The sequence below is a fragment of the Phoenix dactylifera genome, chromosome 12 (genome assembly GCF_051530095.1).
Source record: "Phoenix dactylifera cultivar Ajwa chromosome 12, Ajwa_hap1_PhDact_Kaust_v1.1, whole genome shotgun sequence".
NCBI lineage: Eukaryota > Viridiplantae > Streptophyta > Magnoliopsida > Arecales > Arecaceae > Phoenix > Phoenix dactylifera.
The window spans coordinates 20,708,494-20,724,878 of record NC_143201.1 but is presented as its reverse complement, the minus strand read 5'-3'; the positions used below and the strand labels follow the sequence as shown (position 1 = coordinate 20,724,878).

General features: G+C 36.4%; 1 protein-coding gene across 4 annotated transcripts; it reads left to right on the top strand.

Annotated features, from left to right (window-relative positions):
* The first annotated feature begins 1,520 nt into the window (after positions 1–1,520).
* LOC103701807 (uncharacterized) lies at positions 1,521–13,210 on the top strand. Of its 4 annotated transcripts, none has more exons than XM_008783986.5 (6): positions 1,521–2,102; positions 3,371–3,606; positions 3,682–3,940; positions 12,137–12,316; positions 12,414–12,569; positions 12,663–13,210. In XM_008783986.5, the coding sequence occupies exons 1-6, from the start codon at positions 2,073–2,075 to the stop codon at positions 12,834–12,836; spliced, it is 1,035 nt and encodes a 344-aa protein (XP_008782208.3). In that variant the 5' UTR covers positions 1,521–2,072; the 3' UTR covers positions 12,837–13,210. The 4 variants fall into 4 exon arrangements, with proteins under 4 accessions (XP_008782208.3, XP_008782207.3, XP_088565102.1 ...); XM_008783985.5 differs by having other exon boundaries at positions 1,522–2,102; positions 2,471–3,606; XM_088708976.2 differs by lacking the exon at positions 1,521–2,102 and adding an exon at positions 2,121–2,642.
* Positions 13,211–16,385: the final 3,175 nt, after the last annotated feature.

Sequence of the window (16,385 nt, the reverse complement as noted above, 5' to 3'; positions counted from 1 at the left end):
TACTAGTGTCGAGTATGTCTTGAATTTGCAAGCTCTAAAAAGGCAAAAAGAATAATTAGTTGGGTACAAAGAATATTGTCTCACTCACTCTCCTCTGCAAAAAGAGCCCCTCTACCGACATACTTGTCCTATTTGAGCCGCATGAATAGTTAGCCGGGGTGCGGGGATGGAGCGCCGTAGGTCAGACTGACCTGATTATTGTAGGATACTAGTTCGAGTCCAGATCAACCATCTACTATATACATCTCTTGTAACCATAAAAGAAGAATGCAATTGAGTGTTCTAGAAATTGGATATATTGAGGGCTAAGGTTTGTGAGAAAATTTTATATTCTATAATTTTCAGTTTTTACAGCGGAAACTTTTGCATCAACTTTGCCTGTAGACATAAGTTAATAGGCCGAACTATATAAATATTGTGTACTATTATTTTTTTTCTGTTTTTTCTTCTTATTTCATTATTTTTTTTACTTGTCGCAACAACTACAATGCCACTTCACTTTCATTGTTTGTTAGTACCATATTTAAAACCATTAGTTATTCATCATCATCACTGGTTGCAAGACTCCTATTATAGAACTTCAATAGTTGCTTGCTATTATAATTTTTATGGAGTAGAGAGATATAGAGATTTCAAATTCTTTGAAAGGAAAAAGAAAAAAAAAAAAGGCACCTTAATCTCCTTTGTCCTACCCAATCTCAAAATACTTTTTTTCAAAATTATATATATATACACACACACATATGTGCATGTGTATATGTGTGTGTTGTAGCACATTTTTTTTAATCACTAGGATAAAATAGTCCATCTTGTTCAACTAATTATTGATTTGATGGATTGCCATCTATTAAACGATGATCATGCTCTAGTTTTTTTTTTAGATTGCAAACCACACGAACTCTTCATTCTTTTCTTTTCTTTTCTTTTAAAAGCATGTATTTTAAAAATAAAAAATAGATAAAAAATCATTGCTAAATAGATAACAATCAACAAAATCAGTCATTAGTTTAGTTACATGACTATTTTGTACTAATAACCCAAAAAATGTGCTATGTATATATATTTTAGAAAAAAGAGATCATCTTTTTGGGATTTTGACATTCACTCTAAACAATCACCCAAGCAATAGACATTCTTAACACCAAATACAATTAAACAATAATTCTTAAAATTTAATTTATACCTTTTGAGATAGAAAAGTTAGTCCATAAAATATATCCATTACTGCCCATATAACATAAATTTGTTTCATCTCTCTTCCTTACCTTCTGAATAGAAAGTCATATACGGTCGAAAAGAAAAGAAGTCATTGTTGCAACTAAGAGCCAAAATAAATTTGTCAATTTAGATAAAATATTTAATTATATAAAATTAATTACTTGTCAATTTAAAGCGTTTGACGTGGAAGATCGAGAAATTCTAAAACTTGATGAACAGTATACGTAATCTACCTTTTACCCAAAAAAAACTATGTAATCTATCACTACAAAATCTCATAACCAAATTTAAACCATAATCAAACTCTCTTTGCCGTCATGTATTAATATATTCCCTCTGCCTGTTAACTTTCTCAGCGCTCTCGCCGGCTCGCTCGCTCGTTCGCTCCATCTCTGTTTAAAGACGCGACGCAATGGGAGAGGTCGAGAAAGGTGGAAAGATTTGATTTGGAACAAGAAAACGAACGGAGATTCGAGATAGAAGCGAATCCGAGCGAAAGGAAAAGGGGGCGGAGAAGAGAGAGGAGAGCGTGGGAGGCGTTTGATGGCAATAATGCTGGGTCGGGAGAGCGTTTTAACAAGGTGGGAAAAGGCCGAGCCTAGCTGTGGGTTTTGATTTCTTAGCTCCGCGCCTCCGTTCCACTCCCTAAAAGAGCCTCCTTTGCCAAAAGAAGAAGAAGAGGAGGGTATAGTCAAAAGAAAGTATTTTTGAGAGATAAACAGAGGGAGGCAACAAGAGGAAGAGGATTAGAAAAAGGTAAGGGGAAGAAAGCTGAGAGAAAGAAGAGTGGCAAGCTCTTCTTTCTATGCCCTTTTCCTTGAAGGATCGACAAAAGGCCGAAATAAAAGCAAAAGATGGCAGAAGATTGCTGTTCCTTCAATAAGGTGATTTCTTTTCTTCTCTCTTTTTTCTTGTCTAATGCCATTAGATATCTCGCTCTGGTTTTGATTCCATGAGGGGTTCAAAAAGTTGGAATTTTGATGTTGTCTAGTGGAGATACGAGTGTCTGTTTTGTTGGTAGAAACTTTTTTAGGACACTGTTCTTTTCTTGGAATTCTAAGTTTCATCTTAATATGCTTTGATCTGAGGTTTATTTAATTCACATTTCCTTGTTTGGCCAGAGTTACTCTTCTTTTAACTTTGTGAACTTTTACTGTAATTGAATAAATAATAGTATATTTTGGTTTTTGTCTCTTTTCTTTTTCTTTACTGCTTGTATATCTTAAAAGCTCCTTTCTTTTCTCCTTATTAGGGTTTCTTGGTGATTTTCAAGATCTTTGTATCCGATTAATGCACTGGCTTGAACAATCCTCTGTGCCTGTGGACTTCGAAGCATCTCATAGCTTGTGGTTTACCCCGATATTCTGGCGCCTTGCATTTGAAAAAAATATTTCTTAGATCAGGATTTTTTTGGGTGAATTGTGGTATGAATTACTGGTCTGGGATTCATTAACTTCCACGGACTTTGCATGTTCTTCTTCTTCTGGTCATCAACTAGTTGAGTGATTTGGGTAGAGAAAAAAACAGTTCTTTTGCTTTGCTACTTTACCTGGTCATTGAATTTCTTTTCTTTTGTTTTTTTTTTCTAGAAATTCGATCAGGAAAAATAGCAAAGCAAAAGATTTGTTTTTTCTCGACCCAAATCACTCAACTAGCTGATGAGCTTATTACAATTCTTTTGCTTTGCTATTTTTCCTGGACATATTCATCAAAACAATTCTTTAACACCTCTGCATCTCATTTATCTTGTACATTCTTTTCTCCATTCAATAAATTCTGTGGGGGGAAGTTCCTCACTTCCTCCAGTTTACAGTCAAAAAAAAAAAAAACAAGGAAGTTTGATCAGTTCAAGTTTTCCTTACTGATTAATTCATTGGTTTGGACCTCCTATACCATGTGGTTTCCCTTTTGTTTTCTTTGCATGGCATTCAAAATATCATAACTGAGCTTATTACTATCTCGGCATCAGGTAGAGCAAATATGAAACCTTCTTGTGTGCCTATCAAGTTCCTCGCATGCTAAGTGAAATCTTTGTTAGAATTATATTTACATTTGTATCTGGTCGCAATGGGACTACCAGGGCATTTGCTTAGCTATGTTTCCTCGCATCACTTACCATATTAAATACTTGCTTTCCTTTCATCTCAAACAGGACTCACTCAATATAAAGCCTCCAAAGAAATCACCGCTTGTATTGAGGACGGTTGTCTTAGTTGCTGTTATGATCTGTGTTGTTTATATTTTCTCTGTGTGTTTAGAGCTAATAGGGAATCACAGAGAGCCTAGAATAATAAAGATTGAACTAGCAGAACAGCCTTGTCATAATCCTGGTATTCCACAAGCTGAGATTCCTTATGTGCACTATCCGGAACCTTCCACTTATAGCAGGTAAAGAGGCTTTTTTGAATATTATTGACTTTGATTTTACGATGACCATGCATAAAAACTCTCTTAACTTGTCAGGGAAGAATGTGCATGCACACCAGTTCGATACTTCGCTATATTGTCAATGCAGAGGTCCGGAAGCGGATGGTTTGAGACTTTATTAAATAGCCATATTAACATTAGCTCTAATGGGGAAATATTTTCTGCCAAAGAAAGGAGAAGTAATATATCCGCTATCACAAAGACATTGGATAAAGTTTACAATCTAGATTGGTACAGTAGTGCTTCAAAAAATGAATGCACAGCTGCCATTGGCTTTAAGTGGATGCTTAATCAGGTAAAGCTAAGAAAATTATTGTTATGTGTTCTGTATTTAGTATGGTATGTACTATGGTTCTAGTCATGCATTTGTTAATGTTGGATCTAACTAAGTAGTTCTAAGGTATTTATGTATGTTTTGTTTTAATTTTGAATGAGCACTTATGTCAGAAAGAATTACTTTTGAATTTGATTTATTTCTAAGCATGGAGTTGTTTCATGATCTTTTCTGTGAAAAATAAGGAGATTTGTGTGAGATTAGCTTGTCCATTCTTCATTTCCCTGTTGGATTGGATCATCTTGTGTTACTTCGAATGCCTAAACCTTAGCTAGACTGAACCGGCTCAGCATTACTGGAACTTGATGACTTGTCACGTATAAGTCACCATAGACTAGATTTTGCGACAATTTGCTTCTTATACTTGGTATTCTACTAGCAAATTGACAGTCATATTAGAGACCTTACTAGATGATGCTTCAATCTAGAAATATAGTTGCTTGGTTATGATATTATGCAATCAATTGCATTATCAATTGCCTTCTTGCTTCCCTTGTCATTCCTTGTTCTCATTCGTTCAAATGAGTAGTACGTTTGTCATTCCCTCTGATAATCTTGTTCCCATTCCTTCTAATACTCTCTCTATGCTTTTGCTCTTCCAATGGGTAAGAAGTGATCCATTTTTAAAGATCATGTCTACTTGGTCATCTGACTAGTTTACCCTTTTCCTTTAGTTAGTGAGTCTAGCACGTGCCATGCATGTGCCACGAGGTAGATTATAGTTTTGGTTATTTATTTCTGTTCGCGGAGCCTTTCAGCGACTTCTTTAAATTTAATCATATGTATAAATATATCCAAATATCACAACAAATTACAACTGGTTTAAGTACTTTAGCAATTATTTTTTCTATAGTAGATAATTTTTAATAATACATATATAATGCATTCATGAAGTTTCTTTTCTCTCTCTTTTCTTTTCCTTTTTATACATATGTGTACACATATTTAATAGTAGGGTGGTTTTGGGAATTAAGATATCTAAATTTGAAGTTTTTTTCCTCTCTTTTCTTTTTCCTTTTGTACATGTGTGCACATTGATTAATAGGACTTGGTTCTGGGTATTAAGAGATTTAAATTCGATCCTTAGATATTCTAACAATTATATGTGTTATTTTATAATTGGACTGTTTTGATTGTTTTATTGGCCATTCCCCCTCTTCCTCCTCTCTTTCAAATTCTGAACGATGAGAGTAAACAAAAGCAACATTGAAAATAAAGAATCAAGAGTCAAGAGTGTATCTTTTTCTTTTTTTTGTTTGTTGGGGTGGGGGGCAGGGTGGGTGGGCAATAAAAGGAACTAAAAGAAGCTTTTTCCCCCTTCTAAATCCTAATCTTCATTCTAAGCCCATCAGAGGCCAGGAGAGAGCTGAAGCTTTAGGTGATTTAGAGTATGCAGTGGTCTAGATCAAGCAGCAAGTATATGAGGGAGATCAAGTTGGGCTTGAGGACCTTACAAGGTGTGGATGGGGGGTTGGAGCGATTGGAGGAAGAAGAGGGTGCTTGTGATTGTTGGAGGTGAATGATCACTTGAATATCTTTAAGTTTTCAGTGCTGATGGGGATGCTATGGCTTCATTAGCAAGGCTAGGAAGGAGTAAACTGAAGAAGAGAGGGAAAATGAATAATTAAATAATTAAAAATAAAGAAGCTGGTCTGGTTTGTTTCTGGAATTTCTGTAACCTTTGGACAAAAAAGGACAACAAAAATAGGGTGAAGGATAGGAAAAAGCTCTTTGTTTGAGAGGCCATCATTAGGATAGTTTGTTTGCCTTAAAATTAATGGTAAATAGGGGCTTATCGCCGTGGTCACATTGCTCTAGCTAACAAACAAACTACGTTTGAGTCTTGGATGGTCCTTCCTAGGTTCTTGGGCGTGGGTAACTATATTTGGTGGGTCTACCTCCCTTTCTCTAAAAAAACTAAAAAAAAGTTCTTGCTTTAAAAATAATGAATTTCCTTAAAATGAAAACTAATCTTCTCTCTTTGTTCATGTAAGGTACCTTCTTGGCTGCATGAGCTTAAGCTATGTGATCTGACGATATATTGCCCTTAAGTACCAATTTATCATCCTGGTAGTGTGATAGATTGCTTGCTTGCTTGCTGATCATTATTTGCTAAAAATCTGGCACTAATTTGCAAACATGGCATCATGTTGATCGCTATTCAAAATAGTTCTGAAAAATTGAGGGATCATACTGTGATCTATAAGTTGACGTTATATTAATCACATTGCACTTTCACATTAAGGCTAGCATATCTGATAAGGAATTTTTAATCCCATCATTTTTTTAAAAAAAATTCCAGTCCAATATAGTTCAAGTTTATCTTTTGTCTTTTGTCTGTGACCAGTCAAATATAGCATGTAGTGGTGGGGCTGCGCAGCTGAAGGTGGGATTGGGAGTGAGTCTTAGACTCATACCGTTCCGTACTTAGATTTGGTTAGGATGACATGATAGTTGATGCGGTGGATCTCCACTGATGTTGTTTAGTAGGTTGGAACTTGGGCCTCGATGGAGTGACATCGAGCAGTGCTGGAGCTCGACAGACGAAGGCTAGCTTGAGGATAAGATTAAGGCATTCCAAATGGAGGAGGAGAAAGGGGAGAGGAGAGGGGAGGACAGAAGGGATAGTAGTGGAGGAGACAGGTAAGAGGGGAGAGGGAGGAGAAGTGAGGACCAGACAGTGGCTGGTTTGGACATGATTGTGTCTGCCTGTGTTTCTTTTTATTTATGTATTTTTTTGAAAAGTTTGGGCATTATATATTTCCGTGGTGTTAATATATATTGGGTTCTTACCTGCCGGTGATAACCCTACAACCAAAACCTAACCTGACCTGCCAGCGGGTCAGGTTTGTTGGACCCATACCTAAGCCATGATATCACCATATTAAAATTTCAGTTAGTCATTCTTCTTTTCTGGATATGTTTATTCACATTAGTCATTCTTCTTTTCTAGTAATGTTTATTCACGTACTCACGTTCCCCATTGTGCTCTTATTTCTGGTTACTTATGATGTATCGTGCAATTCCTCAGCTACTAATCATATTTCATGCAATTCCTCTCAATAGTATCTTAGCTCGTCTAGAACATTCCTCACAAGTAGCATCAGACCTTACTAAACTTCTATTACCAGTTGCTTCAGCATCCATGGTAGTGTGTGTTTGATCATCATCTCTAGTTATCATTTGGAGTCAGTTATTGGCCACTTTTCATTGTTGTTATTATAACTTTCACTGAGCTCTCCCTTCCCAATTGTTAGGTGTTACCATTGCCTTCTGGTCAGTCTTCCTTATGGGTAACTTGGTAACAATCCACTATGGTTATTAGTACTTAGCAAGCAACGCCTGGAAGTGAAAATTGAGCCAAGATCTCAGTTATGATAATTGATAAATAATATTTGGAATGAATCCTCAAGGCTGTTCTCATGCATGTCTGGTTATCAAAGTAGTAGAGTCATCGTTTTTGCTCATTTACATGCACTTTTGACTACAATTTACGCCCATCTGCAACTTGTTATTACATTAATATTTCCCCCTATCTTATATTCTGTATTAACAATTGATGTCTAAGAAGACTTGCTGCAGAGTTCTTCTTTTCTAACATCTTGCTTTATAAAGCGAAGTTTTGACTCTGGAGTTTTCCAATTTTTCTAGCTCTTTCACTTGCAGCTGTTGTTTGTCTAAAGCAAAGTTTTTAAAATGGTTAAATGGTCCTTAAACTCTCTCCAGTCCTTAAGGGTATAATCAGTTAATATGGACCATGAAATGACTGTGAGTTTTATGGAATATTAGAAGTATGTGATTTAGATAAAATTAATATCTAAAACTTATAAAATATAACGACTTTCCTAGATGAGTTGTTATTTAATAAATCTGGTGTCCTTTTTATCAACTTTAGGAGTAAAACCAGGAACTGTGCATAGTAATTCGTATAAAATTACAAAACAGGGTTATTGTTGGTGGAAGCAGAATAAAATGAGAATTAGTAGAAGAGTTTTTGTTCCAACAATTTTGAGAAGGGAGCATCTAAAGATTATAAAAAAAAAAAAAAAACAGATTTAGTTATAGAGAGGAAGGAGAGAAGAAAGTTTCCCTAATATAAAGGTTATCAGAAATTGCTGCTTGTTGTCAGAATAAATGCTAAGGTGCAGGTGAATCGGAAAATTACTTCTCTCTCATTAAAAAATAATTATAGTGTACTTGCATGAAGCTTCTAGGCTGCTTGATGACTAAAAGACAGCATCAAAAAAATGCATATTATAATCATGTCATGTCGATGAGATATTTTAGTTCGGTCTTAAAATTAATAATCATGTTAAGACTAAATGGTTCTTAAATATTTAAACTAAGGTTTTTAATGATGGTATCGAACCCTGTATATTTTTTTTATTGGAATAGTTCATACGGTCACCACTGTCAATGGTACGGTACTTGAGTATAGTTGTATCCCCAGATCCGTTGGTAGGCTCTCCCGTTCGATATCCGATTCGCCTCCCGCATCTGATTTTTGCTTGCAAATAAAAGAAAAAAAAAAGGGATATGCCTTGGTTCCGCCTGAACCAACCACTCACGACATTCACTCTTTGCGCAGTTTCATAATGTTCCTCACCAACGATTCGAGGTTGTAACATAGTTGACGTTGAATCTAACGGATCCACTGCTGGATAAATACCTTTAGCAGCTAATACAGTCCATCCTGGACAAAAGCCAGACTTGGTAAGCTAGCATGTAGTGTCTAAGTCTCTGCGTGGCCCGGACAAGCGCAAGGCATCAAAATTGGTAGCATCAAAAGAATCAAAAACCATCGATACCAATGGGCATGGTCGGTATGGTATCATTGGTACGCACTAATACAAATTGATACGGCCGGTACATACTCGCGTGGATGGTGTCGGCATCCCGGCACTTGTATCGGTGCCCATTTCTCATCGGAATGATAAAATACCAAATGGTACCATCTCATTCCGGCAATTTTTGAATCCGTGATTAAACAGATACTACCGAAGTGTTTAGTCATTTAAGCAGCTGCTTAAGCACTTTAGGTGGCCATTTTGATGATGTTTCTCTAAAGTGATTTCTCTCCATCATTGCAAGTCTCTTGTCATTCCTTCAAGAAATGTTTTAAACATGTTAAGAAAGGATTCTTTAAGAGGCAATTTGTGCTCCATTTGAGAATACCAATCAGAAAAAAAGGTTTAATGAAAAAGACAATTTAACACATCATTTTTCTTTCTAGGCCTACACTGGCCTCTATTTTCGTCTTATTTGCTCTTTGAGAATATGGGAAGTTTACTCTTGCCATCACCATTATATTTGACTCTTTGCCATTGGTCAACTATGAAAGACAAAGATATGGGATATGGATACAAATACATGCTGATATCACAAATCTGGAAAAAGATTTTTCCATTTATGACAACACACAAATATTTTTCTTAATATATAATTGTATCATGTATGACCACTACTAATTTTTATTTCATTTATTGAAACTTCTATACTTTTAGACCTATCACTCTCATTTTATAGTCTCTCTTTCAGTCTCAGTCTAGGCCTTTTATTTCTAAATATCAATTATTGGGACTGTACCAATCCATGATCGCTGCCGTATACACCATACCATGTATTGCCCCAATTGTGCACTGGCCGGTATGAGGTTGGCTCAAATTAGAAGGAAAAAATAGAGCATGCTGAGTGGTATCCCTGGGGGGAGGTATGGTTGGTATAGGATGATTTGGAAGCGATGTGGATTGGTACAGGGTCTGTTTTCAGTCTGCTGGTATATTGGGGGTATCATATACCATTCTTTGATACACTATATACCAACCAATATAGAGCCATTACATGAGTGGTATTACCGTATTACAATCCTTGACTTCGGACACACATTACAATGAAAGCTGAAAGGGGTTTTACTTACCATGATGGAATGTTTATCTGGGTGTCAAACTGGCTTGGCCTAAACCAATAACCTGATATTCTCAAAAAGTATCTAGAATGTGTGGGAAATAATTGGATCATATCCTTGTTTTCTTTTGTACCAGTTTCCTTTAGAAAATAGATGGACGTTCGTGGAAGTGCCAGACATGTATCAGGCTGTCTTTAAGGTGCATCTATGTCCATATCTATTGGATACTGGTATAGCTACTTTAAAGAAGTACTTGTGCTTCAAAATTTGCCAATCATGAGGAAGAGGATGGAGATTAAAATTGTTGGTGGTTCATTCATCTGGCTTTCTCCATACGAAACCTATCATAAGCAGTCTCCTAACTCAATTATTGCTACTGTTGGCATTATGTGAATCTTCTCTCTGAATTATTGATATTGCATTTCATCAATTAAATTTTTAAGACCATTTTCTTGTTGGTTTCATATTTCTTGCAGTGGTTTGTTGAATGTATGTAGATCACAACAGAAAGAACATGTTCTCATAAGTTACATTGTCATATTTTCACTTATTTGATGTGTTCAATTCTCTCAGAGGTCTTTTACTCTTAATATGAGCTATCCTCCTTTTTCTTCTTTTGGATAGGATGGGATCAAATTATTGACTATCCTCAATTTGTGAAAGTTTATGGGTGCATGTGAGCAGGTATGTTGAGGGTGAAAGTTGTAACTATCAACCCTATTTGCTTGACCTTTAGGCTTGGATGCAACCCATAAACTAATGGGATGTCCCTTGGGAGAAATCGTCAATCCAATGGATGCGCTTTTTAAGAAAAGGTCCTAACTTTCCTATGGATATCTCTTCGGAAAAGTGACCAACTATTCAATGGATATGTATCTTGGAAACCCGTTACGACCAAGAGATGGCTTTTCTGAGGCAACTCCATTTAGAGGAACAGCATCAATCTGAAAGGATGTTTACATTCAGAGGAGAACTAAAACATAATTTAGCAAGACTTATAATTAAATTTGAATTGTAGAGAAATCAAAAATTTACTAACGTAATCTGACAAAGCATAGCTAAGAAAGTCCTACATTATGTAGATTGAGTAGCCTTGTATGGTGAACTGCTATATCCAAGAAGTGTTTTTGATGCGTCAACACATTATTTGTTCTAATGAAATTGCTGTTTGCAACAGTAAAGATTTATGTACTCTGTGATTAAATGAATAGGGTGATTGTTTGACAACAAGATATGAAGAAACCCTTTGATTTTGTGGATACATTATTTTCCTGATGAGAGAGAGGTTGCTAATTTTATTCCATGTAAAAGTTTGTCTTGGAAAACAAATTTTGTATCCCGCTCATTAATCTCTTTAACGGCATTGCATGGACACGGATTATAAGAATCGGATTTAGATGAGTATCAAGTGTCTAACTCGACAAGAAGGAAAAAAAGAGGAGATACATGGATACGTAGGATAAACTATAATTTTAACTAATATATGTATATGTGCCTTTAATATTATCTCTTTAAATGTTAAAAATAAATATTAAAAAGATATTGTTTGTTAAGGCCTTTGAATACATTTTCTCATCTAAACTTCTCAATTAACTTAATAACATTTTACACAGTTATTTCAATGCTTACATTCTTGGCATCACTAGAAAGAAGGAATACTCACTTCTAACATGGAAATGGAGGGTCAAACTTATTGTTGGAAGAGCTCAACTCTCAGCCAATATTTAAAAGTGGCAACGGGAGAACTTCATGGGTATCCAATTATCTGATAGATATATCCAACTAGCATACGTATTCGATATGGATTTTTAGAGTCCAGGTAACACAGCCATTTTTAGGCCTAAATAAGTTACTTTTTTATCATTAACTCTTCTGGACATTTACAGAAATTCTTCCAGATACTACCTCTGTAAGCTATTGGTGAACTTCTCACGCATATTGTCCATCATGTATTGTTCTATGTGATAAAAAAAAAAATTGAGAAGGAATTCATCTCAATCACTGAAATTTAGCGGAGAAGAATGGAACAATAGATTGTTCTTGTGCAAATTTGCATGGTTGTGCATCTTTTACATTCAATCACCTATTCCATCTCTCTGTGTCTGTTTGGTTAAATGTTCCATCATCAGGGCCACTTGTTGTATAGCAGATAATGTCTTGTATATTAGTATTTGTTCTCTCGGTTTTTTCTTTCAAAATAGTTGCAGAATATGACGGTCTACCTGACATCCATGGTTTTATTGCTACTGCAGGGTCTTATGACATATCATGAAGAAATAGTTAATTACTTCAAGATAAGAGGGGTCTCTGCAATATTCCTCTTTAGAAGAAACTTGCTTCGCCAGATGGTTTCAATACTAGCGAACAATCATGATCGAAGTACCAAGCAGTTAAATGGCACACATAAAGCTCATGTGCACTCGAAAGATGAGGTCGCTCTCTCTTGTCATATGCTAGCACAGACTCCTAAAAATCAAAACAAAAATTCTAAGGCAGATTCTTTGTTTTTTCGTTGATAATTGCTTGCAGGCTTATGTGCTTGCACGATACAAGCCTATAATCGATGCAACATCATTGGTTCCAAATTTAAGAAACACAAGAGAGTCGGCCTCCAATATTCTCAGATACTTTAAGAGCACACGCCATATTGTTCTCTACTATGAGGATCTCATTCAGAACCATAATGTGAGTTCAATATTTCTCTGCCTTTAATTTTGAAAACATCTAAATTGTTTCTCTACCAGCCTCGCCATAGCTGCTTACTTTATTTTGCTCCAGAAAATGGTGGATATTCTGGACTTCCTTAAAGTGCCTCGGAGAAAGCTGGTCAGTCGTCATGTAAAAATACACACAAGGCCATTGTCGGAGCAGGTTCAGAACTGGAATGATGTCTACCATGCCCTTAAAGGAACTCAATATGAGAAATTCTTGACTGCTGACTACGAAATGTAGAGCGTGACCATGAGCTCAGTATGTGTAAATAACTTCCTCTCTTTTCTACCCCTTCCAGTGTCTGGCTTTGTTTATTCAATCTTAAGCCAGAAAGTTTTGGCCGTGGAAATAGCATTTGATGCTAAAAGAATTATTCCGAAAGCTTTCCCAAGTTTTTGGCTTCCCCAAGAAGATCATTCAAGGTATACAAAGTTGGTCCTATACACGGATTGTTCTTGTTTTCATGTTGTGTTGGCAAATTATCATTCTTGATCATTTTTTCGCTTGGTACCGGTCATTGATAGCAATGTACTTAAGATGTGATGATCTTGTTTAAAGTAGATGGGTTAGTTACAATGAGATCTGCTTGCAAGGAATAGACTGATCTCTTGTTCTAATAGTGCTTCCTCACTCTGTCTGGTATTATGTGCAATTCTTGAAATCGTTCTCACATTTCACATTATGCAGTATATTTTGGTGGTTCTCAACTCACTTGCAACCTTAGGACATCGCAGATTGGCATATCTCTTCTGCACGCCTTCCTGAGGATTGTTAGATTTTGTCCCTGTGGATTGCTGACATTTATTCATATGACTAAATTAATTATTTCTTTTCTTGAGGACTGACAAGGCAGCAGCAGTAGTAATAGGGAGGAAGGGCTCTAGCCCACCCATGGAGACTCCAATGCCAGATTTTTTTCATGTTTTGAGGCACTCAACTCGGAAACTGGTCAGATAGGCTTCCTCCTGTGCATTGCCCTTTTGGAAGGAATGTTCTTTAACATTAACCAACATAACGTCATAGTGGTCCGTAATGTTTCATAGCCATTACATATCGACTATCTTTTTTAAAGTTCAAACCAAGACCAGCTTCCGGTGGTTTTCAATGAAATTCTCTCTTTGCTACGAAGATATTAGACTGAATCTCGATTGTCTCTGGGTCCGGATTAGATTGGAAATATATAGTCTAACGTCAGCGATGCAGTCAATGTGGAAGCCGGCAACCTGATGGAGGCTTACTAACACCAGAATGTCAAATACTTCTGAGAAAATTATAGGATTCCTTGCATCTTGACCATGGTGATTGGCTCTCTCTCTCTCTCTCTCTCTCTCTCTCTCTCTCCCCCCCCCCCCTGTGAGAAATACAAGGAGGTACCCATCACCATTCAGAAAAAAAACGTAGAATTATACAACGAGGTACCCGTCACCATCCGGGATGGAACCTAGAATCTCCCTACTAATGAGAGGGGTGTCGACCAGCTGACCTCAATCTAAACAAATTTATTCCAGCTTACCGAGAGCATATTAGTAACATAGCTTAGAGGCGAATGTTGTTAAAAATATCTCCAGTAGTCGCACCCGTCTGCCATTTGGAGGAGGTATGCATGTTGTCGAATATGTCTCTCCAACCTCTCATTTTCTCGTTGCGAGCTTGTAGCTAGTTCTTGGTAAACCAGATTGACAAATAGTTACTCTTCTTTCCATGCGAGTTTTTGGATTTCCGCCTTGTCTATCTTGCTGTAACTCTTGTTTTATTTGGTATGCCGTACTACTTGTTTGAAGAATCCTTTCTAACAAGAAGAAATTGGTGACAGCTTTCACATAGTTTACCTCTCTGTGTATAACGTTCAGTTTACTTTAAGCCTTTTGTTCGCCTCAATTATTTTCAAGGAGGGAACGTGATAGACCAACTTGATGGCGATGGACGAGGCAAGTACTTGGGTTCTGAAGGTAAGGCAGTAAGCCGTCCTTCCGTTCATCATCACTTTAATGACCATCAATATATGAACTGGCAGTGATCTTTCCAACCCAATTAACCATCCTCATTCCACATATAATAATTAATCCATCCGTATAAGAGGAAGAGAAAAGAAAGATAGGACAGCAATGATTTATCTACATTCATTAGAAGGCAAAACCTATTCCGATAATTTCGGAAGAACCAATTCAGGCCGTCATGGATGTCTCACCTTGGACTTAAAATGCTGGCCATCTTGACTCGAAATCAATTCGTGTGCCATTGGTGCACAGATGCAGCTCCTCATGGAACCATGGGGGTGTCGAACACAGCGCGCTGCAACTCTGCAGTTGCTCGTCATGTGATCCCCTTCGTCTCCATGTGCGCTCGCCTGACGGTAGATTCCAGGTTGTGATCCCCTTCGTCTCCATGTGCGCTCGCCTGACGGTAGATTCCAGGTTCAGTCCCCCAATACTAGGGGAATCTCCTGCGGTCCTGCCGACATACCAACTCTGGAACTTAGGAGATTCTCCACCAGTCTTGGTCGTTGACACTCTCCATCGTGCTCGTGATGCCATTATATGATACCGACCAGTGAAGAAAGACATCAAATGGGCCAGTAGATCTTTTACTTTATAATGACTTATTGACTCTTTACAGGTAGTTAAATGCGATGTAACCAGGAGCATACACTTGTCTCCTCCAATGCCTTGTATTAAATAAGACAATAGGATACCATAACCTTCTGCCGGAGCAAACACTCTTAAATCCTAATGCCATTTATACTAGTACAAATAAATCAAAGTTCCCTCCCTAGTCTAAGGAAAGCACTTTGATCCTCCCTACCCTCAAGAGAGGACTAAATTGAAGGAATCTTTAAAGCTTTTGGCTTCTAATGAAAGCATATACAACTTTCACTTAAAGGCTCCAATCTCAAAAGAACGGGCCTCTTGTTCAGAGGATTTCTAGTTGGAAAGCAGGCTTTGTCGACCAATACTATGCTTAGCTCTCGCAGGAACCGTCCAATTAAACGAGTTTATCTAAGCTTAGTGGGAAGGACAAGCGAATCCCTATCTTTTTGGTGCATGTGAATGGAGGGACCTTTAAGGGTTATCATCCCCGTGCCAACTTGTGCATGCCAACTTGTTCCTCAGCGCACTTTGGTTGGGAGATAAAATATGGATTCTGCACCATCCCCGTACAACATTATACTAAGGCCTGCAGAGAATGAATCGCTGTGGTGGCATTTGGTTACCCAAATGGATCATCAAGGTAATCTTAGATCACTGATAATCTTCATCTCGAGGTAATCTCATCTTTGATGATTCAAGATCTTCACATTTAGTATGCTATATTTTAGTGATCGAAGATTTTTAATTATCCATAAGTAATCTATTTTGTATTCTCTGGGAATCCAAGATCATTCATCATTTAATATCAAAATTACCTCCGATATATTCCATAAAAATATATTTATTAATCATATAAAATATATTATAATAAAATATTAATATATTTATTTATGTTAGTTATTAATATATTTTGTCAAAAATATATTTATTAGTTCTATAAATTATTAATCCTATAAAGATATATTAATTGTCATTATAGTATTAAAATTTTTATTTATACTTATAATATATTATGTTTAATGCTAATAATTATTTTGATTTGAAAAATAAGGTAAATAGAAGTAATATATCAAATACTTTCATTATATAAGTATAAAGTACGATAATATATTTGTGCTATATTTTAAAATTATCATTGAATAATAATATGACTAATAATATATTATAACATAAATTATTATAAATATAATATATAAGATTA